Source organism: Oncorhynchus tshawytscha, linkage group LG06, assembly GCF_018296145.1.
Source record: "Oncorhynchus tshawytscha isolate Ot180627B linkage group LG06, Otsh_v2.0, whole genome shotgun sequence".
Classification (NCBI taxonomy): Eukaryota; Metazoa; Chordata; class Actinopteri; order Salmoniformes; family Salmonidae; genus Oncorhynchus; species Oncorhynchus tshawytscha.
In genome coordinates this window covers 44,461,000-44,485,651 of record NC_056434.1, presented here as the reverse complement: position 1 = coordinate 44,485,651, position 24,652 = coordinate 44,461,000, and the positions used below count along the sequence as shown (strand labels likewise).

Sequence of the window (24,652 nt, the reverse complement as noted above, 5' to 3'; positions counted from 1 at the left end):
TGGCTGACAGACCGACAGAGCAGTCTGGAGGACATGTCTGTCTGTCTTTGTGTGTATGAATCTACATTACCCCTATGAATTAAACAGTTGAATTCATGCTGCATTACATCAGAGCAAATACATCACTTCTGGGTTTGATGAGAGTCACAGATTGTAGTACAACTTTTATGTTAACATTTATTGGAGACTTACATTGTCAGCTTTGAGTATAAAGGTTTAAAGAAAAAGGTCAAATTTGGGGGGGGATAACTATACGTTTCCAAGTCAATGGGCCTAGGGCAATTCCACAGGTGCTCAGAGTGGGTGAGGATGCTGGTTACAGTAAATGGAAAGAACGGGGGCTTATGGGTTGTCCAGAACTCAAAAAGAGAAAGAAATCAGTCATGAGCTGAACATAACAGTATGCCAGTGGAATGGAGGACTGTAAGCAGGTGACCCAACTGTGGTTGGTGACTATTAGGATTTCCTATTGTAGCCAATTCAGTTGCAGTAATAAGTGTACTGTATATAAATACACTGTGTACAAAACATTAAAAACACCTTCCTAATATTGAGTTGAATTCCCCTCCCCCTTCTCTTTGCCTGAATGTCCTTTGGGTGGTGGATCATTCTTGACACACAAGGGAAACTGTTGAGCGTGAAAAACCCAGCAGGGTTGCAGTTCGAGACGCACTGAAACCAGTGCGTCTGACGCCTACTACCATACGCGGTTCAAAGGCAAATCTTTTGGCTTGCCCACTCACCCTCTGAATGGCACGCATACACAATCCATATCTCAATTGTATCAAGGCTTAACAATCCTTCTTTAACCTGTCTCCTGTCCTTCATCTACACTGATTGAAGTGGATTTGACAAGTCACATCAATAAGGGATCATGGCGTTCACCTGGTCAGTCTGTCATGGAAAGAACTGTTGTTCCTAATGTTTTGTACACTCAGTGTGTACTGTAAGTGTTGATATTAGTTGGCATGGGTCTTTATGTCCACACTGTGTTTTGATGTATTTCTGATACCTTTCAAGACTTTTTCTGGTAGATGTTTTCTAAGACTAATTTTCCATCTGTTTATCCAGAAATCAAAGCCTTTACTTATGCCTCATTTTTAAGATGAAAATGGTTAAAACATTTTTTACCTATGCCTTCAATTCCCAAAAATATAGAATCATATCTTTAATTTGATAAGCGCCTATGAACTTCACACGTTGGTGCTCATGGGACTTGTTCTATGGAAATGCACCCTACAATTATCTACAGTGCATCCGGAAAGTAATTCAAACCCCTGGACTTTTTCCACATTTTGTAACAGCCTTATTCTAAAATGAATCAATCTACCCACCCCATAATGACAAAGTGAAAACAGATTTTTAGAATTGTTTGCAAATTTATAAAACAAAATACTTACTTACATAACTATTCAGACCCTTTCTGCTGAGACTCGAAATTGAGATCAGGTGCATCTTGTTTCCATTGATCATCCTTGGATATGTTTCTAAACTTCATGGGAGTCCACTTGTGGTAAATTCAATTGACTGCACATGATTTGGAAAGGCACACACCTGTTTATATTAAAAGGTCCCACAGTTGACAGTGCATGTCAGAGCAAAAACCCAAGCCATGAGGTTGAAGGAATTGTCCATAGAGCTCCGAGACAGGATTGCGTCGAGACACAAAATCTGGGGAAAGAGTACAAAAAACATTTTTGCAGCATTGAAGGTCCCAAAGAACACAGTGGCCTCCATCATTCTTAAATGGAAGAAGTTTGGAACCACCAAGACTTCCTAGAACTGTCCGCCCCGCCAAACTGAGCAATCGGAGGAGAAGTGCTTTGGGAGGTGACCAAGAACCCAATGGTCACTGACAGAGCTCCTCTGTGGAGATGGTAGAACCTTCCAGAAGGACAACCATCTCTGCAGCACTACACCAATCAGGCCTTTCTAGTAGAGTGGGCAGATGGAAGCCACTCCTCAGTAAAATGCACACGACCGCCCGCTTGGAGTTTGACAAAAGGCTCCTAAGAATCTCAGACCATGAAAAACAAGATTATCTTGACTGATGAAACCAAGGTTGAACTCTTTGGCCTGCATGCCAAGTGTCACATCTGGAGGAAACCTGGCACCATCCCTATGGTGAAGTATCATGTTGTGGGGATGTTTTTCAGCGGCAGGGACTGGAAGACTAGTCAGGATTGAGAGAAAGATGAACGGAGAAAAGTAGAGAGAGATACTTGTAACCTGCTCTGGACCTCAGACTGGGGTGAAGGTTCACCTTCCAACAGGACAACGACCCTAAGCACACAGACAAGACAACGCAGGAGTGGCTTCAGGACAAGTCTCTGAATGTCCTTGAGTGGCCCAGCCAGAGCATCCCTGGAGAGACCTAAAAATAGCTGTGCAGTGACACTCTCCATCCAACCTGACAGAGCTTGAGAGGATCTGCAGAGACGAATGGGATAAACTCCCCAAATACAGGTGTGCCAAGTTTGTAGTGTCACCCCCAAGAAGACTCGAGGCTGTAATCGCTGCCAAAGGTGCTTCAACAAATTACTGAGTAAAGGGTCTGAATACTTATGTAAATGTGTTACTTCCTGGTTTTATATTGTTAGAAATTTGTACAAAAAAAATCACGTTTCTTTGTCATTATGGGGTATTGTGTGTAGATTGATGAGGGGAAAAACATTTTACAATATATTAAGGCTGTAACGTAACAAAATGTGGAAAAAGTCAAGGGGTCTAAATACTTTCCGAATGCACTGTACATTTCCTGTTGCAGTTATTTTCCTGATTTGTACTTCTCGCCAACATTGTAACGGGAGATCCTACTGGCTAAGAGGTAAAGTTACATTCCCCTTGACAACATCAGTTCAACAAGCCTCCTGCTGTTAAAGGGACAATCTGCAGTTGCTACATCCATCTTTGGTACCCATTGATCCTTGAAAAATATAACTTACAAATGCCTCATGACCTTAATTCAACTGTAGTATAGCATCAGAACCCAAAATATAAGCTTATTTTACGCTAATGTTTCTAAAAGTAAACACTATAGAATTCAAAAACTGTAAAAACTATAATTTTGATATCATGGATGGTCAGTCCTTGGACCCATAGCTCCATCTATGAATTTGAAAGTGGTCAACAAAACAAAAATGTACAAAGCCATCCCTCAGCTTTTTAGCGAAAGTGGCGGGGAAAACGCTTTGTTATTGTTTTAACTGCTGATTGTCCCTTTAAGGCTTCGTAGACTCCCCCAATAGCTTTGAGACTCCCCCTAAAATAATGTAATTTGGTTTTTAAAAAGAGAATCTCATTTGCTCTCAAAGCTATTGAAATTCTCTCTTGCCAAAGCCTTTGTTTTATCTGTTTGTTTACAGAACTTGAATAAATCACACAGAGAAAGTTCCCTCTTTTACACTAAGGCTTGTGGAACAGTGGTGCTGAAGTGCCTGCAGCGCTGTGCCTCGGCTCTGAAATGATTAATTTCATCATCATTTAAACAGATGGTCTTCCCACCTATTTCCTCAACCGTGAATAATGATCAGCCATTTGCAATGCATCGCTTTCAAGAGCTTTAGTTTTGTTTGCCAAACTGTTCTTTTCAACTATCCGTCACCATTTGTAGCACATCCTGATGTGCTTACATAGTGTGACGGCCTACTGAATCTGTCCAAATGGGCATCGTTTTTCACTCTGTTCATCTGTCCTAAATCCCTCTCTGTGGGATTTGGATCACCTCCCTCTGCAGTCAGGGCACTATCAGTATCCATCATGTCTGAGGATTACCCACAAGGCCTGTCGGGAGACTCTTACATGCACACACACTTCGCTTGCACGTGCGCACACTAGGCTTGGGCGGTATCCAGATGGTCGAGATGAAGGTATGACATTGTGCCATACTGGAATATTCAGTAATACCGGAATTGAACACAAGGGGCGGCATTTTTAAACTCCACTGAGCCTTTGTAAATCCAAGATTAGCAATGCTAACAAGTACATGTAAAATCCCATAGAGAATGTAACTAAAATGCCAACAAGCTCATTGAACATTTTATACAGTCTGACCTAAAGCATTTGCAGGACAGACATCCCAACTCAAAAGTTATTGTAGTAACTAAAAATAATAATAATTCTAATCAGTTTGCTGCACACACAAAACATTAAACAGCAACGCTCTTGATCCAGGAGGGGATTCTCTTCTGTTACCAAGCAAAGCTTGATTTTGCAAGAAGCTAACCACTTAGCTAACTAGTTAGTAAATGCACAACCGCAGAGCATTTAGCACATCTTAGACAGTTGACTTAATAGGTTATAAAATGTTATAAGCTGGCAAACATGAAGTTGTGAATTCCATACTGTAACTAGATCACCTGGCGTGTGCTGCACAACAGTGAGTGACTCACAAGCAATTTTCCCTCTAAACGTCACGCAGCTACCCCTGGACTCCGGGCACAGAAGAAATACAGTATCAGCCCACTGCGAGAAGCATGAGATTGAACTTCCCCTAACATTCTAGAGTTTTCCCTGTTAGTTAACCCTATCAATGTTTCCTTTTTAGTGTGGCATTTGTGATCGAATCAATGCAATATTAACCACTTTCAATGCAACATACCGAAACAAAACGAACTATGCATAATTTAGTATGCAAAACTAACTAAGCAAGAGATTATGTTGTAGGTAGAACACATCGGTGTAGGAATAGCACTACTCAGCCAGTACTCTACACAGGCCGGTGCGGCATAACCAATCAGAGCTGCAGTAGGCCTATATGCAAATATCCATATATGGCAATGGTCTTTCTGTCATGTACTTTGAACAGGACTGTGTTTACAGCATGAGTGGCCATGAGTAGATGCACTTGGTTTGAGATCAAAGCAAGGGCTGCATGTAGCCACAGGCGCACATTTTGTTAATATCCTTTGCTAGTTAGTGAGTTATTAGCCCAGTTATAGATAATTTGCACTTAATAGGGGAGTGATTACTTCATACAAGACATGTACATTTCTAGACATCTTTGAAAAGCAGTGGTCTAGGGCACTGCACCGCAGTGCTAGCTGTGCCACCAGAGACTCTGGGTTCACGCCCAGGTTCTGTTGCAGCTGGCCGCGACCGGGGGGTCCGTGGGGCGACACACAATTGGCCTAGCGTCGTCTGGGTTAGGGAGGGTTTGGCCGGTAGGGATATCCTTGTCTCATTGCGCACTAACGACTCCTGTGGCAGGCCTGGAGCAGTGCACGCTAACCATGTCGCCAGGTGCACGGTGTTTCCTCCGACACATTGGTGCGGCTGGCTTCCGGGTTGGATGCGCGCTGTGTTAAGAAGCAGTGCGACTTGGCTTGGTTGGGTTGTGTTTCGGAGGATGCATGGCTTTCGACCTTCGTCTCTCCCAAGCCTGGTAGTAACTACTAATAATTGGATACCACGAAATTGGGGGTAAAAAAGAAAGAAAGAAAAAAGAAAAGCAAGTCAGGTAAAGAGCCTTTTTTTGTCAGTGTTGTATTTTGAGACCGGCTTGAATAAGCCAATATGTAGAGGGTACCATAATTTTGTTTGATACTCTGTAATAATGGTATGGGAATAATAATGCATTTTAAAAAATGTGTAAAGTGGTTTCTTGCATCAAACACTACAACATTTTCAGTCACCTCCTTGTCTGAAGGACAAGTGGATAAACAGGTTCATGTCAAGCCCTGCATGTTTTTTTTAAACATCTCATGGAATGTAGGCCTACATTGATCATCACACACAGGCTGCTACCACACACAGGCTGAATGGCAGAACAGCTATTCCCATGTTAAAATGTTATGAGACACATTTTCTCCATTGTTTTTGATATAGACCACACTGGTAGGCCTACATTATGATCAAATAGCCACAGTAGCCTACTTGGCAATTGTTAAAACGGTAACTTAAAGTGGGTACAGCCTAAGTGTTCACAGTAAAGGCATGTGGGAAGTTGCACAGAATATTCACAACATTCAAGTTTGAGCTCAGCAGTCCTGAAATTTGCTCAGTGCCAGAAAATGTTTTGAGGGAACAATGCTCACAAAGGTCCATGCAGTCGGTCTTCATTTATGTGACAAGTGAAATTATGTGACAGGTGAAATGAAGAACGAGCTTTTCTCTATCTCCTAACATAGTGTACAAGTTGACTGCAGGTGTTACCTTAAAGTAGCTACAAATATTCAAATGTATAACAAAAACTTCAAAATTAAATAAATAGTTTCAAGTTACAGCATTGTAACTTAGCATTTTACTTTCTCCTACACAAGATATCAGGAGAATGTAATTGCTCAGAGAGTAACATTAGCTAGCTACATTTTTAGGTATTACATGTTTCTAATTTTGGCAGAAAGTTGTTTCATTTCAAGCTCATTTGTATTGTTAGCTAAATGGCTAACGTTATTGTTTCCCAACGCCATTTTCTTTTCTAAATAGAGCCTGGTGGCATTGTTGACACTTTTGTTCATTGTTGTTTAGCTAGCTAACGATAGCTGGCTGGCTCTTTAGCTAACATTACGTGGCGTGTGTACAACACCCGTTGAATATGGTTAGTGTCTGCAAAAAAAAGCATAATGAAATGGTTGCCAGCAGAGCTGGTTAAGCTGTTATCCAGAGGTAAACAAATCATCAACCAGAGCGTCAAGTGTGCGCTATGAACGCTCCGAGAGCGAATCGAGATGGGTGGGGCTAAAGCTTAAGAGGGTGTGAATGATGCTGAATGGGTGTAGACAAAGAAGAGCTCTCTCACAATATACCAAAACATTCAAAAGGCCATTTTCTCAACTGTCAAAGCAGAATTACTTTTCCATTGTTCCTCAAATGCAGTTGTATGATAAACCATTTGGTAGATCTGAGTCTCCACTTTTATCCAGTGTAAAAAAAAACACAATTTCACATTTTGCTACACAAGACCGAATCCAGGTGGTGAGTCACACATTTATAAAAAATAAAAACAAGTATTACATTTAAATTCATATATCAGACCCATTACTCAGTAATTTGTTGAAGCATCTTTGGCAGCGATTACAGCCTCAAGTCTTCTTGGGTACAAGCTTGGCACACCTGTATTTGGGGAGTTTCTCCCATTCTTCTTTGCAGCACCTATCAAACTCTGTCAGGTTGGATGGTGAGCGTTGCTGCACAGCTATTTTCAGTCCTCTCCAGAGATGTTCGATCGGGTTCAAGTCTGGGCTCTTGCTGGACCACTCAAGGACATTCACTTTCCTGCATTACCTTTGCAGTGTGCTTAGGGTCGTTGTCCTGTCGGAATGTGAACCTTCGCCACAGTCGGAGGTCCTGAGCGTTCTGGAGCAGGTTTTCATCACGGATCTCTGTACTTAGCTCCATTCATCTTTCCCTCGATTCTGCCTAGTCTCCCAGTCCTTGCCACTGAAAAACATCCCCACTGCATGATGCTGCCACCACCATGCTTTACCGGAAGGATAGTGCCAGGTTTCCTCCAGACGTGACCCTTGGCATTCAGGCCAAAGAGTTCAATCTTGGTTTCATCAGTCCAGAGAATCTTGTTTCTCATGGTCTGAGATTCTTAGGAGCCTTTTCTTTAGGACCTTGAATGCTGCAGAATATTTTGGTACCTTTCCCCAGATCTGTGCCTCGACACAATCCTGTCGCTGAGCTGACAATTCCTTTGACCTCATGGCTTGGTTTTTAGCTCCTACATGCAATGTCAACTGTGGGACCTTATATAGATAGGTGTGTAACTTGTCAAATCATGTCCAATCAATTTAATTTACCACTGGTGGACTCCAAGTAGAAACAGCAAGGACAATCAATGGAAACAGGATGCACCGGAACTCAATTTCGAGTCTCATAGCAAAGGGTCTGAATACTTGAATCTGTTTGAAATTCACTGCTTGACTGAGAGACCTTACAGATAATTGTATGTGCTGGGTACAGAGGTGAGGTAGTGATTCAAACTATTATTGCACAGTGTGTGTCCATTCAACTTAATGTGGCACACTTTTATTCCTGAATGTTTTTAAGCTTGCCATAACAAAAAGGGGTTGAATACTGATTTGCTAAAGACATTCTTTTATATTTCACACTTGGACAAATTTCTATTCCCATTTTACATTATGGGGTATTGTGTGTGTAGGCCAGTGACAAAAAATCTATATTGAATACATTTTAAATTCAGGCTCTAACAACAAAATGTGAAAAAGTCAAGGTGTGTGAATACTTTCTGAATGCACTAAACATGTAAACATTGCTGAAAAGGGACTTGTAGCAGGAATATATAAATACTTAAAATGGTTATCAATAAAATGGTAACATACTAATGGTAATTTATACAAGTGACCAGAAGCAGGATAGATAGATACTAAATGGTAATGGAAATCAATATTTAATGAATAGCAGCATAGTGGTTGTAATAAATCTAATCAATAATCATTTTAGCAGCAGCGTAGGTGTGAGTGGGTGTAAGTGTGAGGCATCAGTAATGAGTATGTGACTGAGGGTGTGGTGAGTGTGTGTGTGCACACGTGTGAGTAAGCGTGACCGAGGATAGTCTAAGGGAGAGCAGTAGTTGTTAACCATTTAACAGTCTTATGACCAAGGGATAGAAGCTGTTTAGGAGAATGTCGGTCTGAGCATTGATGCACTGGTACCGCCTGCCAGACGGGAGCATGGAGAATTGTAACAAGTTCGGGAGAAAAAACGAAAACGATTCAAAATTATCTCGATGATACAGACCGGACTGCACAGATTAAACTGCTGTAATATATCGAGAGACAATCAAGTTGAGAGGTTTTATAAAACGATAGGACTAATGCACGTTGTCACGTGACCTTTCATTACAGTCATTCTGATAGAAATGCAGGGTCTATGGAAATGGTATTCACTTGTCAAGACCAACCTATATCCTTCAAAATGAAATGTTAATCGTAGTGTTGTGGAGTTTAAATATTCAGTGATAGAGATTTTAAATCTTTTCCTGAGAACAAGGCAGTTGCAGCACACTCCGGCCCACAATATGCTAGACTTACGCTCCCAATCAGGGAAACAGGGCCCAAGTTTAGGAAGCACATGGCCCCCGAGTGAGAGGAAAACTAAGTCTTCAAAAGACCAATTACTCCACAGCTGGAGGCCAATGCTGATGCCTTTGTTCAAACCACTCCCAGTCAAATCTGCACCTGATTGCATCTTCTACTGTACAATTACCACCACAGCATTTAACACAGTCAAATGAGCTAGAAACCAATCACAAAAAAAATATCTACTATAATAAAACATAATGGACTTAGTTTGGCTTGGTTTGAAATTGAGGTAGCGTCTACAATTCTTACTTTCAAATGACATTAATATTCATTACATAACACAACCAGAATGCCTAAATGAAGATGTTTTTCTTTAGACTTAAATTACAGCCTCCAGATTTTCAAAAGATCAAACTAACCATAGCTAAGCCTGTAGCTTTTCCTTCATTATAGCTTTCAAAGCCCACTAATTAACGTGATAAAAGTTCATAACTGGTTCACTCCAACTCGGATTTCCCTCCGCCACACTGAGCTTGCAAATGGCCTTGTAAAATGTAAGCAACCAATAGTTTTTCCAACAGTGGCAGTCTTGCCTCCTCGATTTGTACGGACACTGGCGAAACTGATTTGTACTTTTAGCTGCGAGTGATGAGGCACCACTGCTATACGGAGTATGGCACTATTCCAACAAGCACAAAGCAGATCGTGATCTGCGATAATAGACGAGGCCTAATATGTGATCTGAATTCATTTGTTGTTGCTGGCGGTGGAGTGACTTAGCAAATGCCAATGAGACTGCTAATCAAAAGAAACAGCTCAAGAGATAATTGTCCCCATCACTGTTTTAGCTTATTTTCAAGGTAACAGTCATCTTGAATGGCTATTTTGCAATGCAAGTAATTATGACTATATAATACATGCATTACATTTAGCATATGCTTTGAATAAGTTCCCATCCCATTTTGCAACAAAGTGTTTATGTGTTGATGTAGAGTTGGTATAATTTCCCCTCTGCAGGTCCACATCGAAGAAAGTGTGAATGAAATGGATCAAAATGCTAAGTGTGCTTCCTCAAACTAAAACAGACAGGGTCTCTCGAGGCCCCGTGGGCCTGAAGGGAAACTAAAAAGGTTTGAAAGAAGAAAAAGGCCTCGCTCTCAAGTCCTACCCATCACATCAGGGACAGAGGTTGACTGAGGGAATAGTAAGAGCTAATGTGAGTGAAATCAAGGGCTACACAAGCTCCATGTTGAGTTTTGAACATGTGGCACAGTACGGGTGCACGGTTACCCTTGCAACGTAATGACACTAAGGTCAAGACAACTGCAATGATATTAAATCATTCAATAATATGCCAAACTGAAAGAGGGCAGCCAGCGGCAAACCTCTGTTCTGCCGATGCCATTGAGGAAAACATGACCTGACAGACTAAATACAACATTTGCACGTATTCGCCCTGCCACCTCCCCCCCAGAGAGGCTAAAAGGAACAGACAGCCCACTCACATATCCTGGGAAATATACATGTATTAATTTCTTGCAGATACACATTTACTGAAGCTTTCACAGGGGAAAGGGCCATTCACTAAGACGCTGGGATGGGCAGGGCTGTGGTATGCTGGGCGGGGTGGGGGTGGGGGGGACTATGCGCGGGAGATTCAGGCGTAGGACTGAATGGGATTCTTGCCGACCATCTGCCTGACCAGCCAGGGCAGAGTGCTCACATCTGTGGGCTGGGAGGGCAGTTGTAATTCTTTCTGCCCTTTAAGCACTACAATAACCAATCTGTTTACCATGCATTTAAGTAAACAGAGCCCAGGACTTCAAAAACTCACAGCAAGAGGTAATTAACTACTTTAAAAGACAACCTATTTAAAATGGTTGTTGAGGAAATTGACCCACTACTGTTGTTTACTTCGAGCATCTATGTCATCGCGAGTCTACTATTAAAGCCTTTGTGTGTTAATACACCCAGAGTGTCCTCCTCATCCCTGTCACAGATGCGTGTCACCCTGGAGTGTATGCACAGCCTTCAGTATCAGTCTGGCTTGATGAGTCGGATTCTAAATCTGACAGAGTAGAGAAAGCCACATCCAAATCAGCTCAGTCAGAGGTGTTTAGTAAGTATCTGCCTGCTGTCCCTGACCTCCGGATGGCGCCACCCGCAGCAGCGGGCAGGAACACATCCCAGCCACCACTATCAGGCACCTCATTTAAAGAGAGAGTCGGGACAGCTGACAGAAGCTGGTGGCAATATCTCTTGCACCATTACCTACTGTTTAGGGCCCGTTTTATCTTTAAGAGTTCGGAAGAAAACTTTTATTTTGAACCTTTCCCCTACACAAGAAAAAAAGCCAATAAATAATAAAGTAATTGTATCAGGTGAGGGTTATAGATAGATATCATGTGAAGGTCAGAGCAGAGGAGCCTATAGTGCAGCAGACCTCTTGACCTTCAGTCCACCCTACTGTTTTGGAGGCTGTTTGAGATCCATTAACTAGAGTGGAATATTCAAGAGGTGCCTGAAACCCAGGAAGTTCTCATCTGATGTGCGGGTGTCACAGAGTCACTGATGAAATCAATATGCAACGCCCCCACACTTCAAAGAGGATTGGAAATGCATCTGAACTTCACACTTGTGAGCGTGCTCCACTCCTCTCAGTGACAACCCGAAAAATAACAAGAGGCGTTAGATCCCCAAAAGCTCCCATTCCGTCAATCATCTGTTGGTGTCAAAGATGTACGGTCTCTCTCGCCAAATCGCAACCATTAGCTCACTAAACCCAGCGAGACTCATCTGGCAAAACTGGCAAGGGCACTCCAACTCTACAGACCCTCTCAGAAAAACACACACACTCAGATGCCCACTGCTGCTTCTATGCCCATTGCACAGTCATGCACCAGGTCAGCTGGCACAGCTAGGCCAGTATGTGGGTGGATCAGTAGGTCAACGTGGGGTTTAGGGTGATTCATCAGACTAGTGCAAATGCAGTTTACTGGAATATAATCAATCACAACCCTGGTGGTTTACATAGGAGGGTGTATATGGTGGTGTTGTCTGTGGTTGATTTATGCTACAGTCTAGCCTACAACAGCTGTTTTAAAGCACAGTGTACTCGCTTTAAAACAGCCAATTCATAACGTTGATTAATCCACTGCTTCCTTCAAACGGCGGCGTTAGTGAGACAGGATAAAAAGCAGCGACATTCAGATGGCGATGAGAAGTGTGCTCGCAGAACGGATGCCCAATTAACCTCCATCGCATGGCTCCGTGGAGGGGCCCCGGAGTTATAATAAGCCCACCGGAGAGCAGCCTGTGCTGGGCAGATGGCAGCTCACAACCCCCTGAGGAGGACGGAGGGGGATGCAGGTGCTACATGTTTCTACTGAACACTTTACAGAGAAGCCACAGGTGCTTTTATGCACATTGAATCGAAAGTCTCACAAATTGGAATACCTCCTGTTGCTATAGCATATTTCTCATATGCATAATGTAAAGCTAATTAGATAGCATTGATTTTCTTGTGGTTAGAGGGATCTTTTCCTTGACATGGTAAAAGGCAGACTCAAGCCACTCCAGGGACAAATTACAATTTTGCATCAATTCAAAACATGTCAAAAGGAAATTATTTCTTACATTTGGGCAACTAGGGTGTCTTGAAGGCATCTCCAGAATTCAATTTGAATTTGAGTAAGAATGATTTCAAATGATTTCCAATACACTGTATCCTTTCATGGGAGCAGTATAGAATACAGTATTCTGCATGTTGTGTCTATGAAGTGCTATCCCTATTCGATACGTCTCTCCCCTTTGGGATTCTCTCTGTAGCACAGCGCTCCACAAATCAAAAACGGCACAATCTTGTGATGCACTGCTGAAAATCTAAAATGGTCAAATGCAAAAAGAATACTTCTCAGGCTATCTAGCCTATAGTACAGGTCATCCGACTTGACCAAGGACATCCCTCTCGCTCTCTCTGTGCTATATCCTGTGTTGAACAGAGTAGCTCTCTGATTATTGATTGACAGCTCTACTAACCCGGTTCCATTTCCATCTTTTTACGGAAACATTCGCCGACATGCTTAAAACTGTTACACGTTTCAAAAGCTGCCTCATAATATATAGATTGTATTCACGTTCATAAAAGAAGAACTATCCACACAAAGGCAGCTGGATTTTCTGCATGACTCGAGGTTGAAAAGGAAATGTGCAAGAGTGGCACTGAACTGTGTCTTCTTCCTGTCCTGGCAGCGTCATGCAATCGGCTGACCAATCATGGGTTACCATGGTAATTGTGGGAATGGACAAAGATAAGTATGGTGGAAAGAGAATGTAAGGGGGTTCAAGCATATAGTGATGCATTTCTGGTAAAATAGCGTAGGACATGATGCACTGTGAGCATGTTTATGCATGCAGGCAATGCTTGGGAGTCACAAAGCAAGATGGTGGGAGAGAGTTGGTAGGCTTGTGTGTGTGAGAGAGAGAGTGTGTGTGAGAGACACACACACACACACACACACACACACGGCCAAATTAAAGGAAGCGCGAACGAGCAAAGAGCATGTACACACTGGAATTAGAATGCACGGTAGTGATGACTGAAAACAGACGGGCCGCCAGCGTCAATGCCGTCAAAAGCGTTGTGCGCTTCAAATTAGAAAGCAAGTCTGTTTCTCGCATCTACGCGAAGCAGTGCTCGTTCGCGTTTGATTTGGCCTACAAGAGTGTGTGAGTGTGAGTGAGTGCGAGCGAGCGTTTGAGGGAGACAGAGAGAGTCCGTGTGTGGGTGAGAGAGAGCGAGAGCGTTTGTGTAGTTGTTTGCTTTGTTTCTCATCCTCTTAACTTTATCCCAGTCTGTATGCTGCTACTTATCTCTGATGAGTTTTAGAGATGAGAACACTCCGCTCGCTCTGGTTTATCCAGCACTCCACGCAGGTTCTCCGTTTGCCTAATTAATCTGGAGTTACATCCCATTGCCTCTAATTACAACATTCATCCCATAATCCAGGAGAGAAGATGGTAATTATTATTGCCCTGTGCCGCTTGGGCTTCATCTGGAGCCGTATCACCCTCAGTCTGTGGTAGTACTCATGACAGCAGGAGGAGAAATGTCTGTTCGTGAGACTCAGATGATTCATCTGGCGGTCTCAGAATAATTGGCTTTTTCTTTTCTTACACAGACATGAAATATCCACACAAAAAAATTCAACCACGCAACTTCACTTATGGTGGGATGCCGAGTGAGCCAAGAGAGATCTCTCCACCTCCTGTGTGGTCACTCTGTCACAGCCTGATAGGCTGTTTTGTCAGAGGTCAGTAGAGACCTGGCAAACAGGAATAAGTGACAAGCACCATTCAACATGGCTCATGTCATAAGGAAGGCACAACTGACCACCTAACATCAATAAAAAAGGTACATATTTAAGAGGGATATTCACACCTAAAACACATACAAAAAGGAACCTTGAGCTATACACAATTTCAGTTTGTGTAGCAGATCTTTGGATGTACAGTCCTATCATCATCATCATCATAATAATAATCTTCTAATTCCACAAGTGGTGAAAAGGGCAGGAATGTTATTATCACACAGCACAGTCAGCCACAGCAGCCTGAGAAGACCGAAACCCCAGAGAAGAGGTTCAGAACAAGGAAAGGTGATAGTCAAGGAGTGGTCACGGGGCAATAGATAATGAGACAACCTCGTCACCAGTTCTAGACAGTAAATGCTTACCTGCTATTACTTTTCTGTATAAACAATTGTCTTGTTAAATTGTAGAATATGTATTGTGTACAGTATGAAAATAAGAGATCCTTTGAATTCTTTTAAAAAAGTCAGAGAATCTAAGTTACATAATTTAGCTTTGCATTGTATGTGTTGCCCTGCAAAGTGAGTGAATACTTCTTCTCCGGTGTCACTGGGTAGTTTGGGGGCATAGACAAATGCTTCCTCGTTGCCAATGGAAAATGACAAACTATTTCATTAAGCGGAGAGAAAGACTGCTATAAACATGGTCTGTTGAGCTGGAAATTTGGATTCTTCACAACTTTCAGAATGTCTCAGAAAACTCAATATATTTGGACAAAACCAGCCACCTACTGTCTCTGGATGCGAAACATCAATATCGAGTGAAGGCTGGGGCCCAGAAATGTTTTTCCTTTTCTACAGGGGAGATTAAGGTCAATAAGCAGTACACTACAGCACAGATGGGTGGACAGGCAGATTTATCCACTACCCAGCAGAGAGAAAAGCCTCAGCAGCTACAGAGAGAGTGTTAGCAATTGATGTTATTCTTCAATAACAAACTCCAAAGCATATCAGGGGGATAAAAATATGTTTATTTGAGAAGGACAAATCAAGAGGTTATACTGGAAGGTAGATGTTCAGTCTCCCCTGTCCTCAGCTTTTCTCCACTGAACAAAGGAACAGGATACCATTTATACCACCCCACCCCCCACCCTAGCCTGGGGTTGACCAATCAGAAGTCCTTGCAGTACAACTGGCCAAATAACTAGCATGCTGCTCCCGACTCAATGTACAGAACGTAGCACAAGTAGGTCTGAGTTCAGGAGTGACATTCCACAGATTCTAAACAGCAGGTTGAACTGAAACCCAGCTCCTATTTACAATTCACGATTGACCATTAGTACTATATTTTGTTTAGTACTCTCATCCTTTCAAACTCTCAGTTGTGTATTTATCTTCAAAATATTATTGTGAGAGCTTACAGCAGAAGGTTAACTAGAGAACACCCAATAAAAACCTCATTCTGGTTCATTTGCCATTTACAGTTAGTATATAATAAAACGGTAGTTTTTGAACTGAAATCAGCTTCCGAACCTCAAAAAAAAGGTTCAACGTCGTTCACTGTCAAAAGCTATGTGGTGTTCTTTCATTCAAGCAACAACTTCACCGTTGACAGGCTGGGGGCATCTATATCTATAGCACCCCTGTTGTGCTCATCTACACCGTATGACCAGGATTACACCAACATACTCTACTGCGAAAACCATCTAGCCAAAAAGGAGACTTGTGTTAAGATCCTTTGACTCTAAATATTTAGCAGAAATCCAAGTTTGAGCACTGACCTCAAGGAGAAAGGTACTGTAATGTACACATCAATGGAGGAAATGAACATTCCCAATATAACCTTGAAATATCAAATCCCAAAGTATTTGATATTTGTAATGAGAGAAAAACATTGTTTGAGACAAGATTGTACATTTCACCTAGCAGTTTGTAAATCACTGGATTCAGTGGGATCGGTGTCGGTCTAACTTGTGGAAGGATGCATTCACATCATAATCTATGTTATATCATAATCTATCATAGATCATAATCTACTTTATATCATAGAGTATAATCTTATTTTACATTCTGACAAACCCTGTTTCCTCATCAACAGCTGTGAAGGAGGTAATCAGAGTCCCAGCTCAATAGGGATTACAGATATATATTGATTCACAGACATCAGCAAACGTGTGAAGCTCGAGACATCAGACAAGGGTTTTGATTAGACAGATGAAAAATGACAAATTATGATTTTGCAGCATTGATCTAAATATAGAGCATTTTTCAAAACTTTAAGAAGTACCTTCTGTACAGCCAATAAAAGACCTTTCAAAACATCCGATTGAAGAAAATAACATTGTCAATTCAAACGAAGGCGGCCTACTATTTAAAGTCCCACAGCTTTCTTTTGACATATTAAATCTCCTTTGTGATGTTGTGAAAGGGTGCCGTGGGTCATCAGACAGCAACCATACAAAAACATGGGCAAAGTAGCACAAATCTTCCTCAGGCAAAAAAGGGAGCAATTCATTGTCAAGCAAAAACATAATGAGCTGACCCAAATAAATAAATAAATTACTGCCACTGCTGTGCACTTGAAAGTGGTGATTGTAAAAATCCAAGATAAAATTGTTATACTATTTCGACACCCTTCTAGGAGTCAGAGTGAGGATATGGCATGAAAATTAATATGTTATTTCTGCTCGATGCAGCACTATTCTTCCTGAAGACACAAAACACATCAGCATTTTTTCATTTTTGGTGAATGGGGTGGTGTACCTAATAAACTGGCCAGTGTATATTCCACCAAAACAGTTCACTAGCAATTTTGGCAAAAAACTAGAAGTTAGATACTAACACCAGAAAAAAATATGTACACTCTGCACAGCTGTATATTCTACAGAGTAGTCTGTATGATAGAAAGCGTGTTAACTGTGAGGCAGGTTGGATGACCTGAGAGAAAGTGGGGAGAATAATTTTTCTTATCTTGCCAAAGGACTGTCAGTCAAGTAAATAGCCGCAGGGCAGGAGCACAGGCGCCTTTCCTCCGCTGCTATGGGGAGCACCAAAAGGGTAGTGACAAAGTCCCAAATGATAGTGAACGACAGTGACAGAGTCATCCAGTATTAGATTCCAAGTCAAACAGATCATGTGTGAAATGTCAACGGATCCTCAGCGCAACCCATCATGCAGTGTTTTTTTTTTATTTGACAAACTTGGTGACACACTGCTTAGGTAAGAGTGAGACAGGTGTACTTTATGCATGACTTACCCACACACACACTCCCCTCTAGAGGAGGTGGGTGTGGAGTGGGTCATAGCTCCAAACCGCTCCTGACTGTCCCCTATGGAGGTTAAGTCCATTATGAACCTCCCGAGGAGGGTTTTGGACTGACTGCAGTGTGGCAGTCCCTCTTAAGTTTAATTAAAGCTCAGCGTTATAGGCCTAGTGAGGGCCTAGCGAGGGCCGATCGAGCTGCTGAGAGAGCACCCTGCTGAGAGAGCATTTTAATTGTGTGAGAGGGTGACAGCTTGTGTTACCTGTCAGTCTGTAATACCTTCATGTTTCAAGCAGATCACCATAGTCCCTGTGCCCAAGAACACCAAGGTAACCAGTCTAAATAACTATAGCATTCACATCTGTGGCCATGAAATGCTTTGAAAGGCTGGTCATGGCTCACGTCAACGCCCCCAACAGATCCATAGATGACGCAATTTTATTGCACTCCACACTGCCCTCTCCCACCTGGACAAGAGGACCACCTATGTGAGAACAATACATCCGCCACACTGACCCTGAACACGGGGGCCCCTCCTGTTCCCCCATGAATGTGTGGCCGCGCACGACTCCAACACCGACAACGGTGTTAGGCCTTTTCACCGACGACGAGACCGCCTATAGAGAGGTGGTCAGTGACCTGGCAGTGTGGTGCCAGGACAACCTCTCCCTCAACGTCAGCAAGACAAAGGAGCTGATCGTGGACTACAGAAAATGGAAAGCCGAGCACGCCCCCATCCACAGGGCTGTATTGGAGTGGATCGAGAGCTTCAAGTTCATTAGTGTCGACATCACTAAGGAATTAACATGGTCCACACCAGTTGAGGCTCCACAGTGAATTTTTTTACTTTTTTTAAGTCAGACATTAAAAAAAAGTGATCCTTTTTTAGATAAAACAATACTAAATATAGTCATGTCTCCAATTAATTGATTCAAAACAACTGTTTTGCAATGAAGGTCTACAGTAGCCTCAGCCGCACTCTGTAGGGTAGCCAGAGGACAGCTAGTTTCCATCCTCTGTGTGTAGCGGTTAGCGGTCATGATATGAAGGTTTGGCTTGGAATTTAAAGAAATTGCCAGGACACAGAAATCTGACGTGTTGTGCACTGAAGTCCACAAGCGATGGGAAAAGGTGAGAGGAGGAGTGTGCATAGATGCAATAAGTAATTATACAACAATCAAATGGATCATGCTGTTTGTATGTGGCTGCTGTGTTTGTGTGTGATCAGTGTATTCATTCCTCCGATTCTGTTGAAAAACGTTTTTTTTGTGTGTTTTTTTACCCCCTTTTTTTCTCCCCAATTTCATGGTATCCAATTGTTAGTAATTACTATATTGTCTCATTGCTACATCTCCCGTACGGGATCGGGAGAGACAAAGGTCGAAAGCCACGTATCCTCCGAAACACAACCCAACCAAGCCGCACTGCTTCATAACGCATCCAACCCGGAAGCCAGCCGCACCAATGTGTCGGAGGAAACACCGTGCACCTGGCTACCTTGGTTAGCGCACACTGCACCCGGCCCGCCACAGGAGTCGCTGGTGCACGATGAGACAAGGATATCCCTACCGGCCAAGCCCTCTCTAACCCGGGACAACGCTAGGCCAATTGTGCGTCGCCCTGGTCGCGGCTGGCTGCGACAGAGCCTGGGCGCGAACCCAGAGTCTCTGGTGGCACAGCTAGCACTGCTATGCAGTGCCCTAGACCACTGCGCCACCCGGGAGGCCCGGAAAAAAAATTCTTAAAGCGGAAGCAAACGGAACAGGGATAAACATACCTGAATTGACCTGTGCACCTGTTGTAAGCTTTCATTCATAGGTTAGGTTTTAGTAACATCATGGAGGGTATAAGGAAATGTTGAGTATCATGTAGCAGCCTAAACCTATCGATGTTTCATTGAGCTGGTTGAATGGAATATGAATGACAGTCATCCAATGCTGTAATAAAAATAAGGCCATGCTCATAAAAAATATAAATCATACTCCCTCATCTTAAAACGGCATTGACTGTCACTGGTCCACACACACACACACCAACATAGTCGTGAATAAGGCATGACAACACCTCTTCCCCTTCAGGAGGCTGAAAAGATTTGGCATGGGCTTTCAGATCCTCAAAAAGTTATCCAGCTGCACCATTGAGAGCATCTTGACTGGTTGCATCACCGCTTGGTATGGCAACTACTTGGCATCCAACTACAAGGCACTATGGAGGGTAGTGTGTATTGGCCAGTATATCAATGGGGCCGAGATACCTGCCATTCAGGACCTCTATAGCAGACGGTGTCAGAAGGCCCTAAAAATGGTCAAAGACTCCAGTCACCCAACTCATAGACTCCAGTCACCCAACTCATAGACTGTTCTCTCTGCTACCACCGCACACAGCAAGCAGTACCGATGCACCAAGTCTAGAACCAACAGGACCCTGAACAGTTCCTACCCCCAGCCATAAGGCAACTAAATAGTTATCCAAACATCTACCTGGACTATCTGCATTCACTCCATTTGCAACTTTTTGACTCATCACATGCTGCTGCGTCTGATTATTATCTAGCCTAGTGCCTAGTCACTATACCCCTACTTATATGTACATACACTACATGAACAAAAGTATGTGGACACGTGCTCGTCGAACATCTCATTCCAAAATCATGGGGATTAATATGGAGTTGGTCCCACCTTTACTGCCATTACAACCTCCACTCTTCTGGGAAGGCTTTCTACTAGTTGCTGGAACATTGCTGCAGGGATTTGCTTCCATTCAGCCACAAGAGCATTAGTGAGGTCAGGCACGGATGTTGGGTGATTAAGCCTGGCTCGCAATCGGCATTCCAATTCATCCCAAAGGTGTTCAATGGGGTTGAGGTCAGGGCTCTATGCGGGCCAGTCAAGTTCTTCCACACTGATCTCCACAAACCATTTGTGTATGGACCTCGCTTTGTGCATGGGGGCATCGCCATGCTGAAACAGGAAACGGCCTTCCTCAAACTGTTGCCACAAAGTTGGAAGCACAGAATAGTCTAGAATGTCATTGTACACTATAGCATTAAGACTTCCCTTCACTGGAACTGAAGTGCCTATCCCGATCCATGAAAAAACTGCATTATTCCTCCTCAACCAAACTTTTCAGTTGGCACTTATGCATTGGGGGAGGTAGTGTTCTCCTGGCATCCGCCAAACCCAGATTCGTCTGTCAGACTGCCAGACGGTGAAGCGTGATTCATCACTCCAAAGAATGCGTTTCCACTGCTCCAGAGTCCAATGTCGGCATGCGTTACACCACTCCAGCCGACACTTGGCATTGCGCATGGTGATCTTAGGCCTGTGCTTAGCCATGGAAACCCATTTCACAAAGCTCCCGATGAACAGTTATTGTGCTGATGTTGCTTCCAGAGGCAGTTTGGAACTTGGTAGTGAGTGTTGCAACGGAGGACAGACATTTGTTACACTTCAGCGGTCCTGTTCTGTGAGCTTGTGCGGCATACCACCTTGTGGTTGAGCCGTTGTTGCTCCTAGACATTTGCACTTCAATATAACAGCATTTACAGTTGACAAGGGGCAGATCTAGCAGGGCAGAAATTTGACGAACTGACTTGTTGGAAAGGTGGCATCGTATGACGGTGCCACTTTGAAAGTCACTTAGCTCTTCAGTAAGGCCATTCTACTGCCAATGTTTGTCTATGAAGATTGCATGGCAGTGTGCTCAATTATATACACCTGTGAACAACGGGTGTGGCTGAAATAGCAAAATCCACTAATTTGAAGGGGTGTCCACATACTTCTGTGTAGAAATATAGTGTATCTACCTCCATTCTCAGAACCCTGCACATCGACTCTGTTCTGTGACCTGTGTATATAGCCAAGTTATCATTACTCATTGTGTATTTATTCCTTGCATTATCATTTCTCTCTGAATTTCTGGGAAAGGCCAGTAAAGTAATAATTTCACTGTTATTCTACACCTGTTATTCACAAAGCATGTGACAAATAAAATTGTATTTGATGGTAGCAGGGCCCGGTGGTAACTAATGGGAAACAAGACCTGACATGTCTTCTACTGTACACATGCAGCACAAACTGCTGCTTTGTACTCTATATTTGAAGAAGCAGCACTCACACATGAGTATCTGACACCCTACGGTCCACTGCAAAGATGTGAAACTCCATGCTATCCCTCATTTCATCATAAAAGGGCTAAATTGGACAGACAGACATTTGAGAGAATTAGGCTAGGTGTTAAAGGTCTTTTGAGGTCTGACAGTTTGTCAAGTGATCTCCTCAGCTCCCTCCATGCTAACATATATCATTGACAACATAAACAGATCCACAGTAATGTAATACGGCACCAGCTACAGGAGTGCATCTATGTGACACTGAGTACTTGCATGCTCCAAGTGCTAAATTTACTCATCAGTTCACCCCAGCATCGGCACTACTCTATATTCTGACCGCCAGTGTGAAGTGCACAGCACTAATTAATATTTCCTATTTGTCCATCATATTGTAACACATGCCCGCAAGTTATCTTTTGTTTTTTTGCCTCAGGATTTTTGTTTTTGATACAACATAATTACAATAAAACCACAAATAATTCATCTCAAATGCGTTAATTTAGGAAATCTGTTCCCAAGTATTCCAACAAATACAAGGTATGAAATGATTGTATTGGAAAATAACGATCTATTTTTAGGCTTCGTTGTTGTCAATTTGCAGTGTACACATTATTTTAATTATGTTCCGGCCCCAACCATCCCCCCGGCAAAAATCTGCCTGCGGCTGAATCTAGTTACCTACCCCTGTTGTAACCTATTATTGAAAAAATATTAAGCCTCTATCAGCATGTATCAGGTGTTAAAACCACTGCTTAGTTCGTTTTACGGTACTTGGACTACACAATGTGGTTGATATTGATAACCACATTTCAAGGAAGAGTTTTGGTTACATTTTATTTTACATTAGGCCTACATTATTTTCCAATTTACTTGCCATTTATTTAATATAATATTCTAAATATGTAACGTTACTTGCTAAAACAGAACTGTGGACATATCCTATGCATTGTCCCTAGAACGGTAAATCCGCATGTAGCCTACCTTGGATGTGTTGGTTGACCACATTTTCCAGTCGGTCCAGTCTCTCTATAATCTTCAGAGTTTCTCCCTTGTTGTCATCTTCAAACTTTCTCTCCGGTTCTGTCTCTGAGACTTTGGTGTTCACATTGGCCACATAATTAGTGATCCAGCCGACGTAGAGAAGACAGACAATATTGGTCATGCCACTCAAAATTACGCATGTCGACACCAAAGTTTTGGTTCTCCTAGAGCAGACCATCATCGCGACATCCCTCCATACGGTCCAATGCGTATACAAACGCAATATAAAAAAACTCACAAAACTAAATGACAGTTCCGTAGTTTCAGATCATCCAGGATTATAGCCTGCTGAGATTGACAGAAACGTAAATTCGTAGATGCACTATACTATACCGTACCGGGCACCAGCTGAAATCCGCTGCTACAAAGTAATCGTAGAGCTGGCGGCCAATGAAATCCTCCGGAAATGTACAGTGCATATCCGATCATTACACTATCCAATTGTAGCATGGGAGGCGTGTTCTCCATAATTCTCTCGTCCTTCGAATGGGACAGACTTTTCACGTAAATTAGGGGAGAACTTTGCTTACTCAAACCATTTCCTAACCGTAACCTCATTCTCCTAACCAGGGGCCCCTTTCCCAAAAGCATCTAAGGCTAAATTCCTCGTTAGAACCTTCGTAGGAGCATCATTAAATCTCCGAGCTGTTTCCCAAAACCATCGTTATTAACGTTGCACTTGAAAACGCTAATAATCTAACGCCTCATAGAACAGCTCATAGAACAGCTAAATGCGTCATTAGATGTTTTTTCCCCATCCCGCATCACTTTATACACAGAAGAACTCCGCTAAACATAGAATCACAGTGTTTATCAGTCTCTCTGTGACCGCCAATAACTTCACAACAAAGTTGACTAAAAATACAAAGTTACTAAATTCTTTGCAATTGTTACAAACAAGCGAGGGATAAAACGATACTTCAAATGAAAACTGAGATTACTGCTTTCAAATAGCCTAACAACAGTATGGGCCTATATATTTAAACAATATTCAAATAAATGTCATGTTCATTCAATTTATTTTTAATTTTCCATTTGGCTACTGTCAAAATTTTGCCATCAAAATATTTAATGATGTGTAGCTTAACATGAAAGCAATGATGTTTCACGTTTAAGGACCCAAATGCAAACAGTCAAAGTAACTCCTGGAAACAGGAGACAAAGGGCTGTGACACATGGTTTTAATTCTAGACACAGGAAAGGTAGGAAGTATACGGAGGGTACGGGGCAACAGAGGACAAACAATTGGGTGGCCCGGGCAAATGATCTTGGGTGCCAGCGCATCTGGCTTGACCTTCTTGGATACCGGTCGGTGCTGCGGAAGCAAAGTGGCCGGGCCTTACCTACAAAGTGGCCCGGGCCCCCTCCCGGAGGTCCTGGTACTCCGCGGGGCTGGCGGAGGTCCGGGACAATTGCCAAGCCCCCAGGAAGACGTCCCGGGGCAGGCAGAACTGACTTCATTCAATGAGTGTGGCAGGACGGGCTCCAGCCCACGATGGCACCAGTAGCCCAGTCAATAGAATCCCAATACCAAGGGGACCTGTGGAGACTCAACTAGCAGGAATTGGATCGTCTCGCTGTGGTTCCCCGACACTCATAGATTGATGGGGGTGGTATGGTGGGTGACCCGGCCTATAGAGCGCCTGACCAGCGCTCTAACATCCATGGGAATGGAGTAGAGTTGTGTTGGGATGCCCTGCTCGGATGCCAGGGTAACATCCATAAAAGACTCACATCGGCCCCCGAGTCGATGAGTACCTGGAGAGACTTGGACTGGTCGTCCCACAGCAGGACGAGTAGGGGGAGAAGAAAAATGATCAATAAGACCCACCAGAGTACTCACTCCAACGAGTGTTCTAGGTCTCTTGAAGGGACAGGTAGACACATAATGACTGGCAGTACCGCAATACAGACAACTCTGGGTGTCAAGTCTGCGTAT

At 42.9% G+C, this 24,652-nt stretch overlaps 1 protein-coding gene and 1 pseudogene across 1 annotated transcript in view; one reads left to right on the top strand and one right to left on the bottom strand.

Annotated features, from left to right (window-relative positions):
• LOC112252597 (polypeptide N-acetylgalactosaminyltransferase 18) overlaps window positions 1–23,185 on the bottom strand; it is a 99,521-nt gene extending 76,336 nt beyond the window's left edge. Inside the window, exon 1 of the mRNA XM_024423962.2 lies at window positions 22,654–23,185. Coding sequence (XP_024279730.1) covers window positions 22,654–22,894 — 241 coding nt within the window. The 5' untranslated portion in view covers window positions 22,895–23,185. The remainder of the gene's footprint in view (window positions 1–22,653) is intronic.
• LOC112253485 overlaps window positions 23,031–24,652 on the top strand; it is a 52,985-nt pseudogene continuing 51,363 nt past the window's right edge.